Below are 17,111 nucleotides of genomic sequence, written 5' to 3' on the forward strand. Positions count from 1 at the left end.
TGACTATGGTTTTTGGTTGGCCGGTGCCATAGACAAATAGAAAATCGTAGTCCCTGAATTTATAGTCTGTCTAAGGGTACATCTGTGGAGCACAAAAGGATCATCATCAGCAAGTCTTCAGAGCCTGGGCCAGCAGACTTGGGGCTTGTGCTGGGGGGACGGGGTGCTCAGAACAGCTCAAGTTATGGCACAGGCTGTAGTCTGGGCTCTGAAACGGTGTGGGTGGGAATCACTGTGACCAGGCTCCAGCCCAAGCCTGAATGTCTACATTAGCCCTACAGGATGAGCCCTATGAGCCCAAGGCATTTCAACCTGGTTCTGAGACATCTGCCATGTTTGGTTTGATGTGCAGGCATACCCAACAGGGACCAATCCTGACAGGTGTTTTCTGTAAGATGTGTGCTTGGGCAGTCACCCAGGAGATACTCCAGTGCTGTTCATCTGATTATCAGAGATCCCACAACCACTCACATTGGGAAGTATGTGTTTCTATTGGTGGTACACAGCTGCACCTGCTTGGGTGCACATAACAAAATTTATTCTGCACACGGATGGATAAAGTGACAGAACACGGATCCTGACTTCATTGAGACATTGTGTACAAATTAGGTAAGGATCCCAAATTACGCCATATTTAATCTGGAAAGATATTGCTTTGTAAAATGGGGATCTTTGCCTCCGTACATTTATATTAAATATATTGATAGCTATATGTTTGTGCTATATAATTGTATATAAATCAAATGTGTGTGCATCTATACATGCAAACACACACACCAATCTGAACTGATTCGTGTTTGGTAAAAAAGGCAACCAGTAGGAAAACTCCATCATGTCTTGTTGCAGAGGGACGCATATATATTGACTGGTTATAATTGCTGCTTGAGGCGAAAGCAGTTATATGTACACTTTTTAAAAAAAACTTTGAATTTCTTTCACCACTGAATCTTAACTGAATCTTTCTGATGGAAGAGTGATTTTATATACAGGAAGACCTCCATGGAATTAAGGTGGATTACTCACTTGTCTAAAGTGAATTGTATGGGAGTATCTGCAGGATCAGGGCCTGGAATGCTCAGATGCCTCTCTTAAAAGCAATCAGAAAAGCTTATTAGTAAATCATGTGTGCTTACACTAAAGTGTTAGCAATCTGTCAAGAATAAAAATGTTCAGTTGTTGGTAGTTTACGAAAGATCTTGAGATCTGCCTAAAAGCTAGTTGTAGAATTGACTGCTTATAACTGATTCATCTCATGTGGAGTTTGAAACCCACTGCTTCAACATAGAGGCGGTAAGAGTTGCATAGTGAGTAAGGTACTAAGCAAATATTTGTTTTAGTGGTAGGAAATAAAATGTTTTCAAAATATTTCAAGACTGAGCAGGTTTTTGTAGTATACTTTTGATAGATAGTATAAATGGAATGGGTTTAAAAAAGTTAATTCTGCTGGCTATTTAAAAATGTTTTTCTTGTCATTTTTCATGACAAAATATTTTGTCATCTTGAAGGAATAAAGCTCTGGGGGAATGGGGCCATGGCCAAGGAATTAAAAACCTCACTGTACAAATTCACAAGTGGTGCAGTACAAATGTGTAAGTGGTCAAATAATGTGTGGAGATTTTTTTCCCACTTCTCTCCTGGAGCTTTTTGCTGGAGGCATTGAGTGGCAGAGTGCTTGAACAGCATCTCTGTTCTGTGGACCTGAGCTTGTCAATGCTAATTTTGTGGCTTTAATTACAAAAACACATTTGCATTATTGGAAAGAGTTTAACTTAAAACCCCTTCCTTTCCAGGACTAGTGTCAAAACTTAGAAAAGGAGCTGAGGTAGTATCAACTATCAGGACTGAGAAAGCAGTGGGATGGTGTGATTTAGATTACTTGCTTTGGCTGTTCACCAGAACTACACTCAGTACAGCTGTTCAAGGCACGATGAACAGGGAACTGTAGCTCTCTGATAAGTACAAATAATTTCTGTTCCACTGCTTAAAAGTGTTCTGATTTTCCTTATTTTTCAGGGTGACTAAAGAGTTTGTCATCTTTGTATTTCCAGCTGTATTTACTGGTTAAAATTATATGGGGGTCTGAAAACAATACAGCTTCAAAGCAGGGAGAAATGAGATGCATTTTCTTGTTTTGCTACAGGTTATAGCTATTATGAATAAAAAGACATTGTATTAGCTGTTCCGAGATTTTTTTAACTTGTGAACTATGCTGAAGATTATTGGAAGATCATATAACAGTCTCTGCACCAGGACTGTCTTCTTAAAGAGATTATTTCAGAGACTTCATTGAGAGGTTGTCTACATTAGAGGCAGCATTACAATAGAGAAGAAACTTCTAGTCAAGGGGTACATAATCTTTGCTTGAATGGCTGTATTTACAGCTGTCCTTATTGTCAGCCATTTAGTTTTGGGCATCTTGATTGGCCAGGTAAAACATATGGTGTTTGTTAGTTGCTCTCTGTGTGTTCTTAGTCTAATGACAAGCCAGCTATAGTCTCTTCATTTGCTTTCCTCAGACTTTATAGGATTGTTTTTACAATAAAATAACATTCTCTTTTGGCTGCTATTTATGAAAAATACTTTGGGTTGCTGAAGCATGATAGAAGGCTGTATGTATGTGTTCTAGCGAATCTGATAAGCAGTTTGGAATTCACATCTGCCAAACAACTAGTGCACAAGCAAGAAATTTATTTTCAGTTGGCTTGATAACCACTAGGGAAAAACACTGCTTATCCAACAGAGGAGTAGGACTTCTGAGGAATTTTTCAGCTTTATCATTCGTGTCTATTTTCTTTATTATTCTCCCCACCTTACCAGAGGGATGTAATAGATGTCATTTGCTTGTTCCTGGGAACAGCTGAAACCAAAGTAATGTGAACAAAAAAACCTTGTGAATTTGTAAACTCTCTGAATGAGAAAAAGATATTATTATTTAGCAGATGAGTCTTCAACTTAGCCTTAACTTTCATATCTTGTTTGCACTGATAGCATTGTCTGTCTGGTAAGGCACACCCATTTTAATTTTCCCCGAAGGGGATTACTATAAAGAAGTACATATTAAAATGAAAACCCTTTGTTAAAAGGCCATTCAGTATGGTCAATACTGAGGACATTGACAGTGCTAAGTTAGACAGGAGAGGTTATACACAGACAAAATCATAGACTAGGCATTGGTCTTGTTCGCATTTACTTCAACGGGAGCACAGTTGGACCCTAGTCACAGATTGTGTACCTTGTCATCTTCATACACCTTCAGTAAAATGCTACTGGTACAATTGATCTTGCAACAATTACAAAAAGTACAACAAAATCTAAAAACTCATTCTGAGCTGCACAGAATCTGTATTAATCACAGGGCAGAATAAAAGAGTGCCTACTAATCCTTTGTATATTTTTTCCTCTGATATTCTGCTTTGAGCGCTGTGCGTAAAGAATCCTGCAGACTGAAATCAATGGAATATGGGAAGCGACAGCATATTACGGTTCTGTGGGTGTAGCTCAAATGTTGTGTCATGGTTGCAGAAAACCAGTCAGGGTGCTTCCAAAATAGGTTCTCTCTGTAATGCTTCTGAGCTGGCTAGTCATTGTACACGGCAACAGCAGCTGACCTTAAAGGTCCCAATGGCTCTTTGAAAATATTTATTTTTTTTACTTCTGCAATTTTGCATATATCTGAAATGCAAACTTTTTAAAAAATGCAGTAGCTGGAAATAAGTGGCAATAATAAGCCAGATACTATTTAGTAAACTCCGGCCTGTAGAGTTGGATGAATCAGTTTAATTCTTTTCTTTGGGCATCTATAAATAAATACTAAAGAGGAATGAGTGTGGATAAAATGTCCAGTCATGACACGGATTTATATTTTATTTGTTTGTTTATTATTACAGCCATAAGGATTCTGCTAAAGGTTTCTTTATAACTAAGATTGTTATCTTAGTTTTCAAGATTTTTTTTCAATAAATGTAAGTCTACCATGATTTGGAAATATTATCATAAGTCAAATAGTTCTTTTAAATGGACATTTCTAACTTCCATGACTTTCAATGTGAAGCTCAAATTTGCAATTTAAAACTTTGCCTGAATAGAAGAAGTCTGTCTCCTGAGACTGCTCCAGACAGTTTTTCCCCAAAATATTGATATATTATGGAATTTGCTATTTGCATAATTTCAGAATTAAGATTCAAATCCCAAAGATTGTTTAAAATGCTGTTAGGCTTGAAACAAATTGGGAGATTTTATATTTTACATTGTATTAAAATTTTCTGGCAGTAGAGTCTAGAAAAAGGTGTGTGTGGATCACAAACGCATCCACTTAGTTTTTCACTTAAATAATTAGTGAAAAAACAAAATCTCTGCAATTCTGCCATCCAAGCATTGGAGTGGGGTGTTTATGTACTACCTGTTGCTTTTTTTTTTTTTTTTTAACCAGTTTACTTAGTTTCAAACCTTATTTGCTATTCAGCCCCAAAAAACTAAGTGAAGTAGATTTGACTTTCTTTTTTTTTTTTAAACTTTATGCCCGTAAAAATTCTCATGCCAGCTGGTGAGAATAACCAAAATGGAAGACAGAAGGAATGGGACAGGTTATTTAATTTATACCTTTTACGCAGAAATCTGATATTATGTAATATACCAGAATATTTTACAAGCCATACACATTCTCCATTCCAGTGATGAATAAACCAAAGGTTTTCCTGAGTTTGTCAGTGCAATTACTTCTTTTTGTTCAGTTTTTCCTGTGCGTGTGCGTGTGCAGTGTTCCCAATATGGGTGTTAACTACATACTGCTGTAAAACATAGATTATGAACTTGATGAAATGTGATAAGGAATTTCACTTGCCATTTTGAGTCTGTACGTTTTATTATAGTTCTTTATTGTCTTATTGTAAGGAAAATTGTCAGTTAGTGAAGCTGAAACAATTTTTACAGTTTCAGAAGAATTCACATAGCAAAACCACTCCAATATTCCCACCATTCTGACACCACAAGGTTGAAGGCAATAGTTAGATTAACTGTTTTATGTATTGTGATTTATGACAGTAAGTGCCTACCATTTTGAAATGTATTACTTGTTAAAAGTGTATGTTCTATGTAGCATTTATATTGGCCTAAGACTGCATTCTTCTGTATACAGTAGACATAGATTGAAGATATCTTGGACTTCGGGGTTGTTAAAGGTGAAATTCCATTGTAACAATTAGAAATAATTCATAAATAATGAGAAGTCCTTATGAGAGAAATATGTGTAGATGCCACACCAAAAAAAAAAAAAAGAAAAAAAATGGATGTTTTACCAAATTCATAAGGTCTTTTAAAAGATCACTGATAAATCAAAATATTTTTATGTGGAACAGAAACAGCCTTTCTGTTAGGCTGTTAAGTCTATGTATGTCCCCAGTATAACTGCTACCATCAAAGTACATACGTCGCTAGCACAGGATGAGCTTTCCCAAAAAAGTTTGGAAATTTCTGAAAGCACTGGAAGTAGGAGCATTTTAGTTAAGTGTGGATGCAATGACTAGTGTTCATGGCTGTCAGGAGGACACCACTGACCTTTGGTTAATCAGAGGTCAGAAGATCTTAGATGTGCTATACCTTCATGCATTCATTAAAGGAGTGTGGCATAAAAAGTTTAATAATCATCTGTCAAGCACTGTTAATTGCTGCTAATTATATTTTCAACTCTATAGCTTCTGTTTTCAAGTTAATTTGGAAGGGAGAGAAAATCTGCATTAATTATGTTACGCAGATTTGGACAATGTCAAGGAATTTCAGTTTCTGCTTATCAAATTTCTCCTGAATTGTTTTGTACTTGAGTGCTTGCTGCCAGAATGCTAACAAGTCACAGAGAAATATGTCACGGGGGAGACAGGGGAATGGGGAGATACCAGAATAAACTACGTTTAAGAAAGAATTAAGAAAATTAATATTGAGTACTATTTTCAAGTAGTTTCTACATACCATTGTGCACAAAAGGAATATAAAAAGCTTTCGTGTACCAGATAGTGTTCTTACAGCTGTAATGATAACAAGTTGTATACGTGATTGTAATAATTTTGCAAGAGTATATTCAATATTTTGTAAGTCCAAGGTTGCTTGGTTGTTGCTTTATAATTTTATAATCTCCTATTGTCCATTATCAGTATACATAAATATGTGAGGATATCAATGTGGAAATTAAGGCAATATTGAGAGGTATTTGCCAGCCTCTCTCTCCGAGGCTCAGAAAGGAGAAAAGATTAAAATCAGATTCTAACCGCGCTTTTAACCAAATCAGAGATGCTTTTTGCTGGTGGATATTACTGGGCTTTTCTTCATATCCAAGAGCTTTAAAAATGCATTGCATTGAAGCACCTGTGTTCTAAATACAATAGTATTAAAAATGTAATTGAAGGATTTTCACTTTTCTAGACAAATCAGCAGGGTTGATATTGATCTACCTTTTTAGGGAGCCACAGTGCACCAGAAGGTGATACTGTAGAGGGCCCTGTTAAGTCCTCAGAGCCTTCTGTCTAATTTGGCAGAAAAACACAGAATGTCAGACAACAAAAGAACTATCCCGTTCTACAAGAAATCTTCATCACACCCACCCACCCCCTCCTCAAACAAACAGAAAAGAAAAAAAAGACTTAATTTTTTCAGCTGCACACAATGATCCAGTGCTCACTGTTGCACTGAACACAGTTGCTGTCAGAAGAGGCAGGAAACAGTTTTCTTTTAATTGCTGAAATCATTCGGAAATGCTTCATGCACTGCTTCTATGCAGCAGATGCTGTGCATTAATTGGCCTGTGTAGAACTGACCCAGGGTTCCTTGCAGCGGGCCCAATTTTAGGCAGAGTGTTTGAATAGCTTATTTATTATTTTGTATAACCTAGCATACATTATGTGTGCTTGCACGTGTTGTATTCATGGTCGGCAGTTTCTAATGTCATGTGGGTTTCCAAACCTGTGTTTCTCTGGTAATGTACTAGCAGCAGGTAAGCTCTAAATACCATCCATCAGAAGCTAATTTTTTATCCAGATACACCAATGACTGATGAACCTGTCTTTTGTATGAATGTTTAGCACAGTAGAAAGCCATATGCCACTGGCACTGGTTCCTATGCATTCTTTACAGTTGCTAGAGAGTAGATTAAAAAAAATTCGCCTGCATTTACATCCCTTTAGTCTTTTATTTATTTAGCAGTTACCACTTTCTCAAATAGCTCTATTTTTTTAACAGCAGAAGGCGATTTGGGCCTCTTAAAAGCAATCCAATGACTACTCTCATTTTCTTTATCAAGAATATTACTGCACACCCTTAATAGGGAACCTTGTTTTGTTACTCCCCGTCTGTTCAAAACAGACCTTAGCCCATTAGAAGGTCCTCCCTTGTGTGGGAAGACCACAGCTGTTACTGTAAATCTCATCCAGTAACTGTATCACCCCCATTTTGTGGCTCTGAAGGATGAAATTGAGAAATGGAATACTGTGCAGTCATCCTTTACGTCTCCAATTTTAGGCCTTTGCACATCATTTTCATGGTTTTATTCCAAGTCAAACAACATTAGTGAGCAAAACCATCTTCTGCTAAATGCCTAGCATGAAAGGTAGTTTTTACAATCCTAATTTTATTTTTTAAACAGAGAAATCCAAAAAGTCAACTTTCCTCTCAAAATCTTTGTGGTGTCCTCAAGGTTGTTCATGGTTTGAAATCCAAAAGGTAGTTAGAGGCCTAAGATTAAGTACAAAGGAAACAAGAGGTGAGCTTATTTCACAGCACATAACTTAAAAAGGATTCTGTTTCTGTAAGTCTTGTGAAGTGAATTTAACTTCTTATGAAGGATATTGGGGACTTTAATCAGAAATAAGTGGTTTAAATCATTAGCACAACAAAGCAAACTGTAAGCTTTAAGATAAAATCTCTGGGGAACAACTCCTCTGAAAATAAATGGGACTTGATAGATTTCCATATCATTTATAACTTCCCTTAATTACACTTGGAAGACTTGCTAGTAAAACTGGAAAATTGGCAGCCTATATCCATTATAGTAATTTTACCGACCATGGCAAGCAGCTGGCTTTACTGGATTTTATTTCCCATCACTTACAATTAATCATCAGCTGGAGATGTCTGAAACTCTTCAAAATGTAGCAACACTGTGTGACATTCAGGCCTCCTTAAAATGCTAAAATCTGCTGAGTAAATGGGCTGAGTTTTCCTTCAAGCTAACTCATTTTGGTGCAAGGCAGGCTGCTGCTTAATGAGTGCCACTTTGATAATCGGATGCGAATGTGAACCTTGACCCTATGTCAAAGGAGGAGACGCAGTAAGCTGGATGAAAAATACAAGATTCAGATTTACAAAGTTTACACCAATTAGACATGGAGTGGAGAAATACATCAGTGCTGACTGAGTTTATCAAAAAGACTTGTGGGACTTGTGACCATTTTGGAAGCCTAACATTGAAGACATCCTGTCACAATCATTAAGTCTTTATCAAATGATTCACAAAAGTCCTAAAAGATGTGCACTATACTTGCAAAGATCTCTCATAATAGTGCCCTCAGATGTGAGTTGTTTTATTGTGTATCTGAATTTTAAAGAGCCATCTTTGGGAGTCCAATTAATCCTTATGTTCCTTCTCCCTGCATAATGAAAATAGTTCAAGGTTGCTACTTTTCAAATGCCACTTCCACTCTTCACCCTGAATTATTTAGTTAGAAAAACACTGAAGACAATTCCAAACATTGTGTGTCATCTTTCTTTAAGACTGGATAAATAAGACCACACAGTCCCTAAATTATAAAGAAGAAGAGTCAAAATATTATTTGCTATTTGGAAATTTTTTATCTATATTTTTAGATGCAGTTAGATATTACGTTCATGTCTCATTTCATTTTTGAATTTGCTTAAAATAAAAATGAAATTAAAAAGCCATTGAAATATTCAGTGATACACTAAAATGAGTTCTAGAAATTAAATCTAATTAGTTCATTTTTATATTCACATTAATCCAAACAATATAAGTGTAGGTTGTCCTATTTTTATATAGCATAAATCTAGTAAAATAAAACAAAACCTTCCACTCTTTTGTTTTCTTTTTAACAAAAGGAAGAAAAGGGCCTGAGCCAATGCAAACTAATCAGAACTTGGGTTTCTTATTTTTGTTTTGACAGATTTGGGTCATCAATGTAAAATATAAAGATGAATATGAATCAGAATTGGATTTCATTGTTTTAATATACACAGGGAAGAGCTAGAATACATGAAAAAGGCCTGGTACTTTAAAAAGCTCAGACTAATCCTTAAATAAATGAGGAAGGGTGAAGTTGTACACACGACTAAGATCTTAATTTTCAGGCTACATAATACAGAGACGCTAAAGGATACACACAATTATGTCATGAAAGAAATTAGAGAAAGTCCAAAATAGTGAAAGAGAAAATAGATACAAATGCCTAATTTTAGGATTGTACAGTGAAAGGAATAATAAAGATTTAACCCAAGAACAGTGATTAAACTCCTGTACTTTAGTGATGATTTCATCAAAGCAGTTTTAAACAAATTGTACATTATCAGAAGTACTGTCCCAGCATTTTAACTTTGGCTACCTACCCAAAGTGCACTCTCCCTTCTAAATGAGTAAAAATACTAGATGTTGACTAAGTTACTTTGTGTGCTGGATTTTTTTTTCTTTTCTATACAAGCACCAGCTCTTTCATTGTCATCCCTGTAAACACACATCTGTATCACACACAAAACAACAATGAATTTGAGGCCAGAAGCCATGGAATTCAGAATACAGATTTTCACTAATTTCCAACCATTTGCTGTGCAGTACCTGAGGTGCACAGAGACAACTCTACAAAACAAAAAAGCAGTCTACTAGCACTTTAAAGACAAACAAAATGATTTATTAGGTGATGAGCTTTCATGGGACAGACCCACTGCTTCAGATCGGGAAAATCTGTTAAAAGTAAACTGGCACAACAAGAATTTCACAGAGAGATAGGGGAAAAAATTAAATGAAAACCGACAAATCAGATACATAGGACAGAAGGGGGAGGAAAAGGGGGAAGAAAATTACATACTGCAAGTGTCTATTAAGTTAAGTGAGATGCCTGAGATCACTACGATATCAAAGATGGGGAAACAGTCCTTGTAATGCTTACAGTAATTGCTGTCTTTATTGAGGACAAGCCTAAAAGTGTCAAACTTGAGAATAAATTCCAATTCAGATGTCTACCTTTATAATCTGGTGTTAAAGTCTCTGGCTATGTCTACCCTCGAGAGCTTTGTTGACAAAACGCACAGTGTGTCTGCACACAAAATGCATTTTGTTGAGTCTGTCGACAAAACTCAGCACTTCTGCCAAGAGCATTCTGACTCTCTGCGATGAGGAATAATGCCTTTCTCAACAGTTTCTGTCAACAAAAAAGCTGTGTAGATGTTCCCGGGGCGGGGGGTGGAAACGACTTGGTCAACCCACAGGCTTCCGGGTCCCTGGGCAGCCTAGTCTGCTGTGCTTCCATTTGGCAGTGGGCAGTCTGGCCACACTCTTGTTGACAGATCAAAACAAAAAGCGGTCAAGTAGCACTTTAAAGACTAGCAAAATAGTTTATTAGGTGAGCTTCCGTGGGACAGACCCACTTCTTCAGACCATAGCCAGACCAGAACAGACTCAATATTTAAGACACAGAGAACCAAAAAAAGTAAGCAAGGAGGACAAATCAGAAAAAGATAATCAAGGTGAGCAAATCAGAGAGTGGAGGGGTGGGGGGGAAGATCAAGAATTAGACTGAGTCAGATATGCAGACGAGCCCCTATAAGCCGTGTCTACACGTGCACGCTACTTCGAAGTAGCGGCACTAACTTCGAAATAGCGCCCGTCACGGCTACACGTGTTGGGCACTATTTCGATGTTAACATCGACGTTAGGCGGCGAGACGTCGAAGCCGCTAACCCCATGAGGGGATGGGAATAGCGCCCTATTTCGACGTTCAACGTCGAAGTAGGGACCGTGTAGTCGTTGCGCGTCCCGCAACTTCGAAATAGCGGGGTCTGCCATGGCAGCCATCAGCTGAGGGGTTGAGAGACGCTCTCTCTCCAGCCCCTGCGAGGCTCTATGGTCACCGTGTGCAGCAGCCCTTAGCCCAGGGCTTCTGGCTGCTGCTGCTGCAGCTGCAGCTGGGGATCCATGCTGCATGCACAGGGTCTGCAACCAGTTGTCGGCTCTGTGTATCTTGTGTTGTTTAGTGCAACTGTGTCTGGGAGGGGCCCTTTAAGGGAGCGGCTTGCTGTTGAGTCCGCCCTGTGACCCTGTCTGCAGCTGTGCCTGGCACCCTTATTTCGATGTGTGCTACTTTGGCGTGTAGACGTTCCCTCGCAGCGCCTATTTCGATGTGGTGCTGCGCAACGTCGATGTTGAACATCGACGTTGCCAGCCCTGGAGGATGTGTAGACGTTATTCATCGAAATAGCCTATTTCGATGTCGCCACATCAAAATAGGCTACTTCGATGTAGGCTTCACGTGTAGACGTAGCCATAGTGACTCAGAAAGTTCCCATCACGATTTAAACCATGTGTTAATTCGGAACATTAACACATGGTTTAAATTGTGACGGGAACTTTCTGAGTCACTATAGGGGCTCGTCTGCATATTTGACTCAATCTAATTCTTGATCTCCCCCCCCACCCCTCCACTCTCTGATTTGCTCACCTTGATTATCTTTTTCTGATTTGTCCTCCGTGCTTAGTGTTTTTGGTTCTCTGTGTCTTAACTATTGAGTCTGTTCTGGTCTGGATATGGTCTGAAAAAGTGGTCCTGTCCCACAAAAGCTCACCTAACAAACTATTTTGCTAGTCTTTAAAGTGTTACTTGACTGCTTTTTGTTTTGATAGTGTATAGACTAGCACGGCTTACTCTCTGTTACTCTTGTTGACAGAGCCGCTCACTGTTCTGATCTGCTTTTGTATGTGGAAGTGATTTGTCAACAGAAGTTTTGTCAGAAGGTCTCTTCTGACAGAAACTTTTGTGTTGACATATCACTGTAGTGTAGACTGTTTAGGATGCAGGTTTTCAGTTCTTGGATGCTATGGCCTGCTGCATTGAAATGCTCACTGATGGGTTTATGTGTACTGAAACTCCTAATGATTGATTTGTGTCCATTCATTCTTTGGCGAAGTGATTTTCCACTTTGAAATAAAATGCAGGGTTCTTAGAGCAAATATGTTCCCACTTCCAAACTCTGGTACTGCTGTTGTTAAGTCTGACAAAGGCGTAATGCAGAAACTTCATTTAATCTAGAAGTAATGGGTCTCTGGCTTGCTTCAGCATCCTGACTGTTTCAGCAGGGGATACTGGTGAGGCTTTGAAGAAAGTGTAAAAATACACCATTAATTCCAGCCCAGAGCAAGGTTGGGGGAGAGGCATTCCTTCAATACATAATTACATAAGCAAGGTCTCATTTACATAAAATACATTCCTATACCTGGTCTCCGCTGGCTGCTCTCATACTACTCTGCTGGATGGCACACCCTCAGTAACTGGTCCTAAGGTACATGTTGACAATACACTGAGACAAGCAACATGCCCAACTCTGCATTAGACCATCTCTTGGCATCCCTGTGAATCACATTCCATCATGTCCGTATACCAATAAATACCATCACCTGAACAGTGCAGGAAAAAAAGGGCAGAATTCAGAGGCACTAAAACCATTTGTTCTACAGGAGTCATAGGAAAACCTGTGAAGATCACTTAGATGTCTCAGGAAAGCTCATCCTTGCAGGCACTAAACAAAACAGGAAGGTTACTGGTGGTCAGGGCACAGGGCATGTTCCATCCCAGGTAAATTTGTTGAGAGCCATTTCCAATGATCATCACAGGATTTCCAAAACTGTCCTTGTGGTCTGTTGCTTATACCACACTGGTTCCCCTCCCCCTTCAATAAATGGGTAACTTGCATAACAAGCACAAAACCTCAAGTGGTTTGTTTTGTTCATGCACAGAAGAGAGAATCTGATTCCTAGTCACAGTCAGCCCAAAAGTGTTGCTGCACAGTCGGTTGCTTATAACCTTGAGCTTGTATATGTCTGTTAGCAGAGCGCAAAGAAGCGGAAAAAGGAAATGAGAGAGTTTCCCTTTTAAGAGCCATCAGCTGTAGTGAAAATTGTCATTTCACCTCCAAGAGACCCCTCCCCTTGGTGCCCCGGTTTCCCTCTAAGCAAGCCAAAAACCGTGAGCTACCATTCAGATAGTGACGTGCAAAGTTGTGCCTTCTTGCTCTGCACTGGTCTGCTGGGGATTGTCAAAGGCTCTAGTCTGTGCTCCAGAGGACTAATGCCAAGAAACATACAGGCTCCTGAATCAGGATTAGTATGCATATGGGTCTGAGCCAGGGAAGTACAGCAGTCTCTCTGCAGTCAAAACCATATACATTTTGTTCTGGTCTTCATTGATTACTGTATGACTGCTGTTGGAAAGAGTGAGTTTGTAGCCTTCAATTACAAAGGTGGGATCAGAGAGGGTCACTTTATTTTGGGGTTTCTTCCCCATTCCCCCACTAGGCAATCAATTCCTTTTCTCTGTTTTTAGTTTTGATTAGCCAAAGGTAAACCTGTCATGTCCCGCTTCTTCTGCTATGGTCTTTTATGAGACAGCTTGCTTTCAGGTGTTCTGCAGAATTCATTTTAGAGTTTGATAAACTTGGCATAAGGAATGAAGCACTTTATTTTACAGAAAGATATAAAGTCAGAGCATTTAAAATCCTTCTCTTCTCATCTTTGTATTGCTTTAATTTTACCAGGTCTCTGATGGGCAGGAGATTTGTGTAATTGAAGCTATGAAAATGCAGAACAGTTTGATCGCTGCTAAAAGTGGCAAGGTATGTTTTCTCTCAGCTTTTATAATTGCATATGACTTGCCAAATTAGACAGAACTTATGAAATAAAAAGATAGGAAGCTATGGTAGTTAGTGTTAGTACCATTGATTTTCATTTTTGAGATCTTTCAACATGAGGCGCCTTTAATTTTTAACATTTATATCTGCCTAGAAAGCTGCTAAATAGTTATAAGATTTAGATGACGCAGCATGATGTGGTTTTATGGGCTGCAAAAATTAATGTAAATGAGTTCTTCAAAAAGATTTGTCCTTAATATAGCACAATTCAGACTGGCTTGAAGGAGCTGCAGCCAGTTCTCCAAATTCCATAATTTTAGATTACAGTTAAAAGCAGAGATCTTTTTGCAATAAAATTAATTAAACACACATTAATTTCATATTGCCCTATACTTGGAACAATGATGAAATATACTTGTAGTGTCAGTGAGTACAGTTTATCATAGAAGAGCATATTGCTTTTAAAAAGTAACAGGTTCGGGACCAAGCATTTTTGATGAGGCAGTTGTTACATGGGTAGTGTCCAGGAATGTTCTCAGCTCTCTACAGACCTACACTGTGATTAGATCTCAGCTGTCAACGGTAAACAACTAAGGACCTCATTGCTGCAGACATATGCATGCTCAACTTCATTGACTGTGGTGCTAGCAAATCCTTAGGTGGGATTAAGCTATGTCAGGGTGGTCAATCTGTGGCCCATGAGCCAGAATCTGGCAGAGCTGGCAGCGGCACAATTTTGGAAGCATGCTGGGTGGCTCCGAGCCACATGTGGCTCTTTAAGGAGCCAATTGTGGCTCCTGCTGCTGCTCACTCCTCCTCTGGCTGCCTGCGCTGCCATACTGAAAGAGTAGGACTCAGTTTAATTGGTTTAATGGCCAGCAGGAAGAATCTGGCTGTTTAACCAATTAAGTTGAATCCCATTATTTCAGCGTAGCAAGGCAGGGAGCTGCCCACGCTGTATGTGGGGGAAGGGAATAGGAGGGCTGGGGGGAGGCACACAGCCACACTGAAAAGATGGCAGCTCGGCAAAGGAGCAGAAGGGGGTGGCAGCAGGTGGAGCACCTTTGTAAGGTAAGTTAATCCTGGGTTTGGGGCTGTGAGGGGTTAAGCCTGGCAGTGGGGGTTGGCGGGTTTGGGACACTTTTTTGTTTGGCTCCTGGAACATGTAAAAAATTACCAGGTGTCCCCCAATGAAAAAAGGTTATCCACCCCGGTCTAGGTAAACAAAATGCAGGCAAGAGAATGAGAGAGCAATGTGCAATATTTTACTATGAGACTGTACTTGCTTTTCTTTTACTCTTTTCATTTTTAATGTTTGTTACGGTTTAGTCTTGATCATTGTTTCCCCTTCTCATTTATTTACTCGTTGTTAATAATTTCACACATTACAGTGGTGACTTACACTAGGCAAAGTAAATCAACCACAGATCCACAGTTTTAGCTGTGGCAGTTGCATAGCTAAAATGGATGTATTTATGCTCAGCTAACTTGGTTGTCCATACTGGGGAAGGTTGACATGAGAAACTCTCATCTCATGAGTAGTACAGGAGTTGACTACAACCCCAAGAGGTCGATTTTCACACATTCATACTAGACATGCAAAATTGAACCCTGGAAGATTGACCTGTAGCAGGTCGATCTTCCAGGGTAACATAAATGTAGCCTCAGTTTAATTTAACCTTTACCTATTTATAACTTTGCCTTTGACTGATTCACACTGCAACCCACAGCCAGTCTGAGTGTCCTCCCCTGCACATCTCCAAATAGTAGTAATCTTCTTTTAACTGTCTCCAGACCCTCTTCCTGCATGCATCTGGGTAACATTTGGCTTGCACCATGTCCAATATGCCATTTCTTTCCTTTTTAAACCAGGATTTAAGAAAGACCTAAGCTCTAAGTGGTCTCTTTGCTATTACAATAAAAACAATTTGGGGATAGCAGCAATAAAACATTCCAAGCCAGCTCATTCTGGCTGGTCAATAATTAATTAATTGATGACATGACCAAACATTCCAAAATTGACAGTTAGCCTTAACTGCATGGATCTTCAGACATAGTTTCTTAAATAAATTCTTCAAAAGACCATCTTTAACTAACTGTAAAGGCAACCTGATGTCTTTGCGAGGATGGCGTATTTTGGTAGCGTTGGTGCTGGAGTAGGTTTTGTCCACAATAAACCCTTGAAATGCTCAATTTCAAGTTGTGTTTAACTTGCATTAACATGAGTTAAAGGCAACTCAAAATCCTGCTCCCCCCCACCCTGGCTCAACCCCCCCCCCCATCCCCATGCAGCCCCCATTCAACCTGCTCCAGTTCAAACCCCCCATGGCCCAGCTCACCACCTGTACCTCGCTTCAAGCCCCCACTCCATCTGGCCCAGCTCACCACCCTCAGTGCATGGCTCTGGTTCAACCCACCCACCTGAGTTCAAACCCCCCGCATGCAGATCTAGCTCAACACCCACCCCCACGGCTCTGGCTCAACCCCCCTCCCATTCGGTTGCAGCTCAAATCACCCTCTGTGCGTGGCTCCGGCTCAACCCTCCATCCCACCCAGGTTCAACCCCTCCTCTGCCCTGGTTGAACACCCTCTGTGCGGTTCTGGCTCATCTCTACCTGCTCTGCAGCCCTAACACCTCCCCAGGCTGGGAATACAACCCTCGTGTAACTCGAAGGACTACTGTATTTGAATCTGATTCATGCTGTTTAGTTTTAGTTTTTTCAGCTGGAAGATGTTCATTTTCCCTTTTTCTTCTGTATTTCCTTCCACAGCCAAATCCAGGTTTTGTGTTTTTAATTTCTAAAACGAATGGCTGGGTTTTATTTAATTTGTGTCTGTTTGTAAAAGGAGAGAGCAGTTCGGCTGCCTGATGAAAATTCTAAACGCTGCTTGTGTCAGAAATAGATGTTGCCCAATGTAGCATCCAATAAATTTCAGAAAGCATAGGTCTAATGACTATGGAGGGCAGGTCTACATGACAGCGGAAAGTTGAATTAAGGTACGCAGTTCCAGCTACTTAAATTACGTAGTTGGAGTCGCTGTACCTTAATTGGGGTTTCCATGCTGTCTCCAATAAGGAAGGCTAATGGGAGCATTCGTTCCCTGATGCCCAACAAAGGGCAGGAGTACTGGCAGCGATGAGGGTGCCTTTTAAGTTTGATTTAGGTGTCCCTACAAGGCACTAAATCAAACTCTTGAAAATCAGCCACAGCAGCGTTGATCCT

At 39.6% G+C, this 17,111-nt stretch overlaps 2 protein-coding genes across 4 annotated transcripts in view; one reads left to right on the forward strand and one right to left on the reverse strand.

Moving 5' to 3' along the window:
* Positions 1–17,111, forward strand: part of PCCA (propionyl-CoA carboxylase subunit alpha) — a 469,473-nt gene that overhangs the window by 451,007 nt on the left and 1,355 nt on the right. For all 3 annotated transcript variants that reach the window (XM_074989641.1, XM_074989649.1, XM_074989656.1), the window contains one exon: positions 13,795–13,872. In XM_074989641.1, coding sequence (XP_074845742.1) covers positions 13,795–13,872 — 78 coding nt within the window. The remainder of the gene's footprint in view (positions 1–13,794; positions 13,873–17,111) is intronic.
* Positions 1–17,111, reverse strand: part of GGACT (gamma-glutamylamine cyclotransferase) — a 122,752-nt gene that overhangs the window by 21,862 nt on the left and 83,779 nt on the right. The gene's annotated exons all lie outside the window — the stretch shown is intronic.

This window comes from Carettochelys insculpta, chromosome 1, assembly GCF_033958435.1.
Source record: "Carettochelys insculpta isolate YL-2023 chromosome 1, ASM3395843v1, whole genome shotgun sequence".
In the NCBI taxonomy this organism is placed as follows: domain Eukaryota; kingdom Metazoa; phylum Chordata; order Testudines; family Carettochelyidae; genus Carettochelys; species Carettochelys insculpta.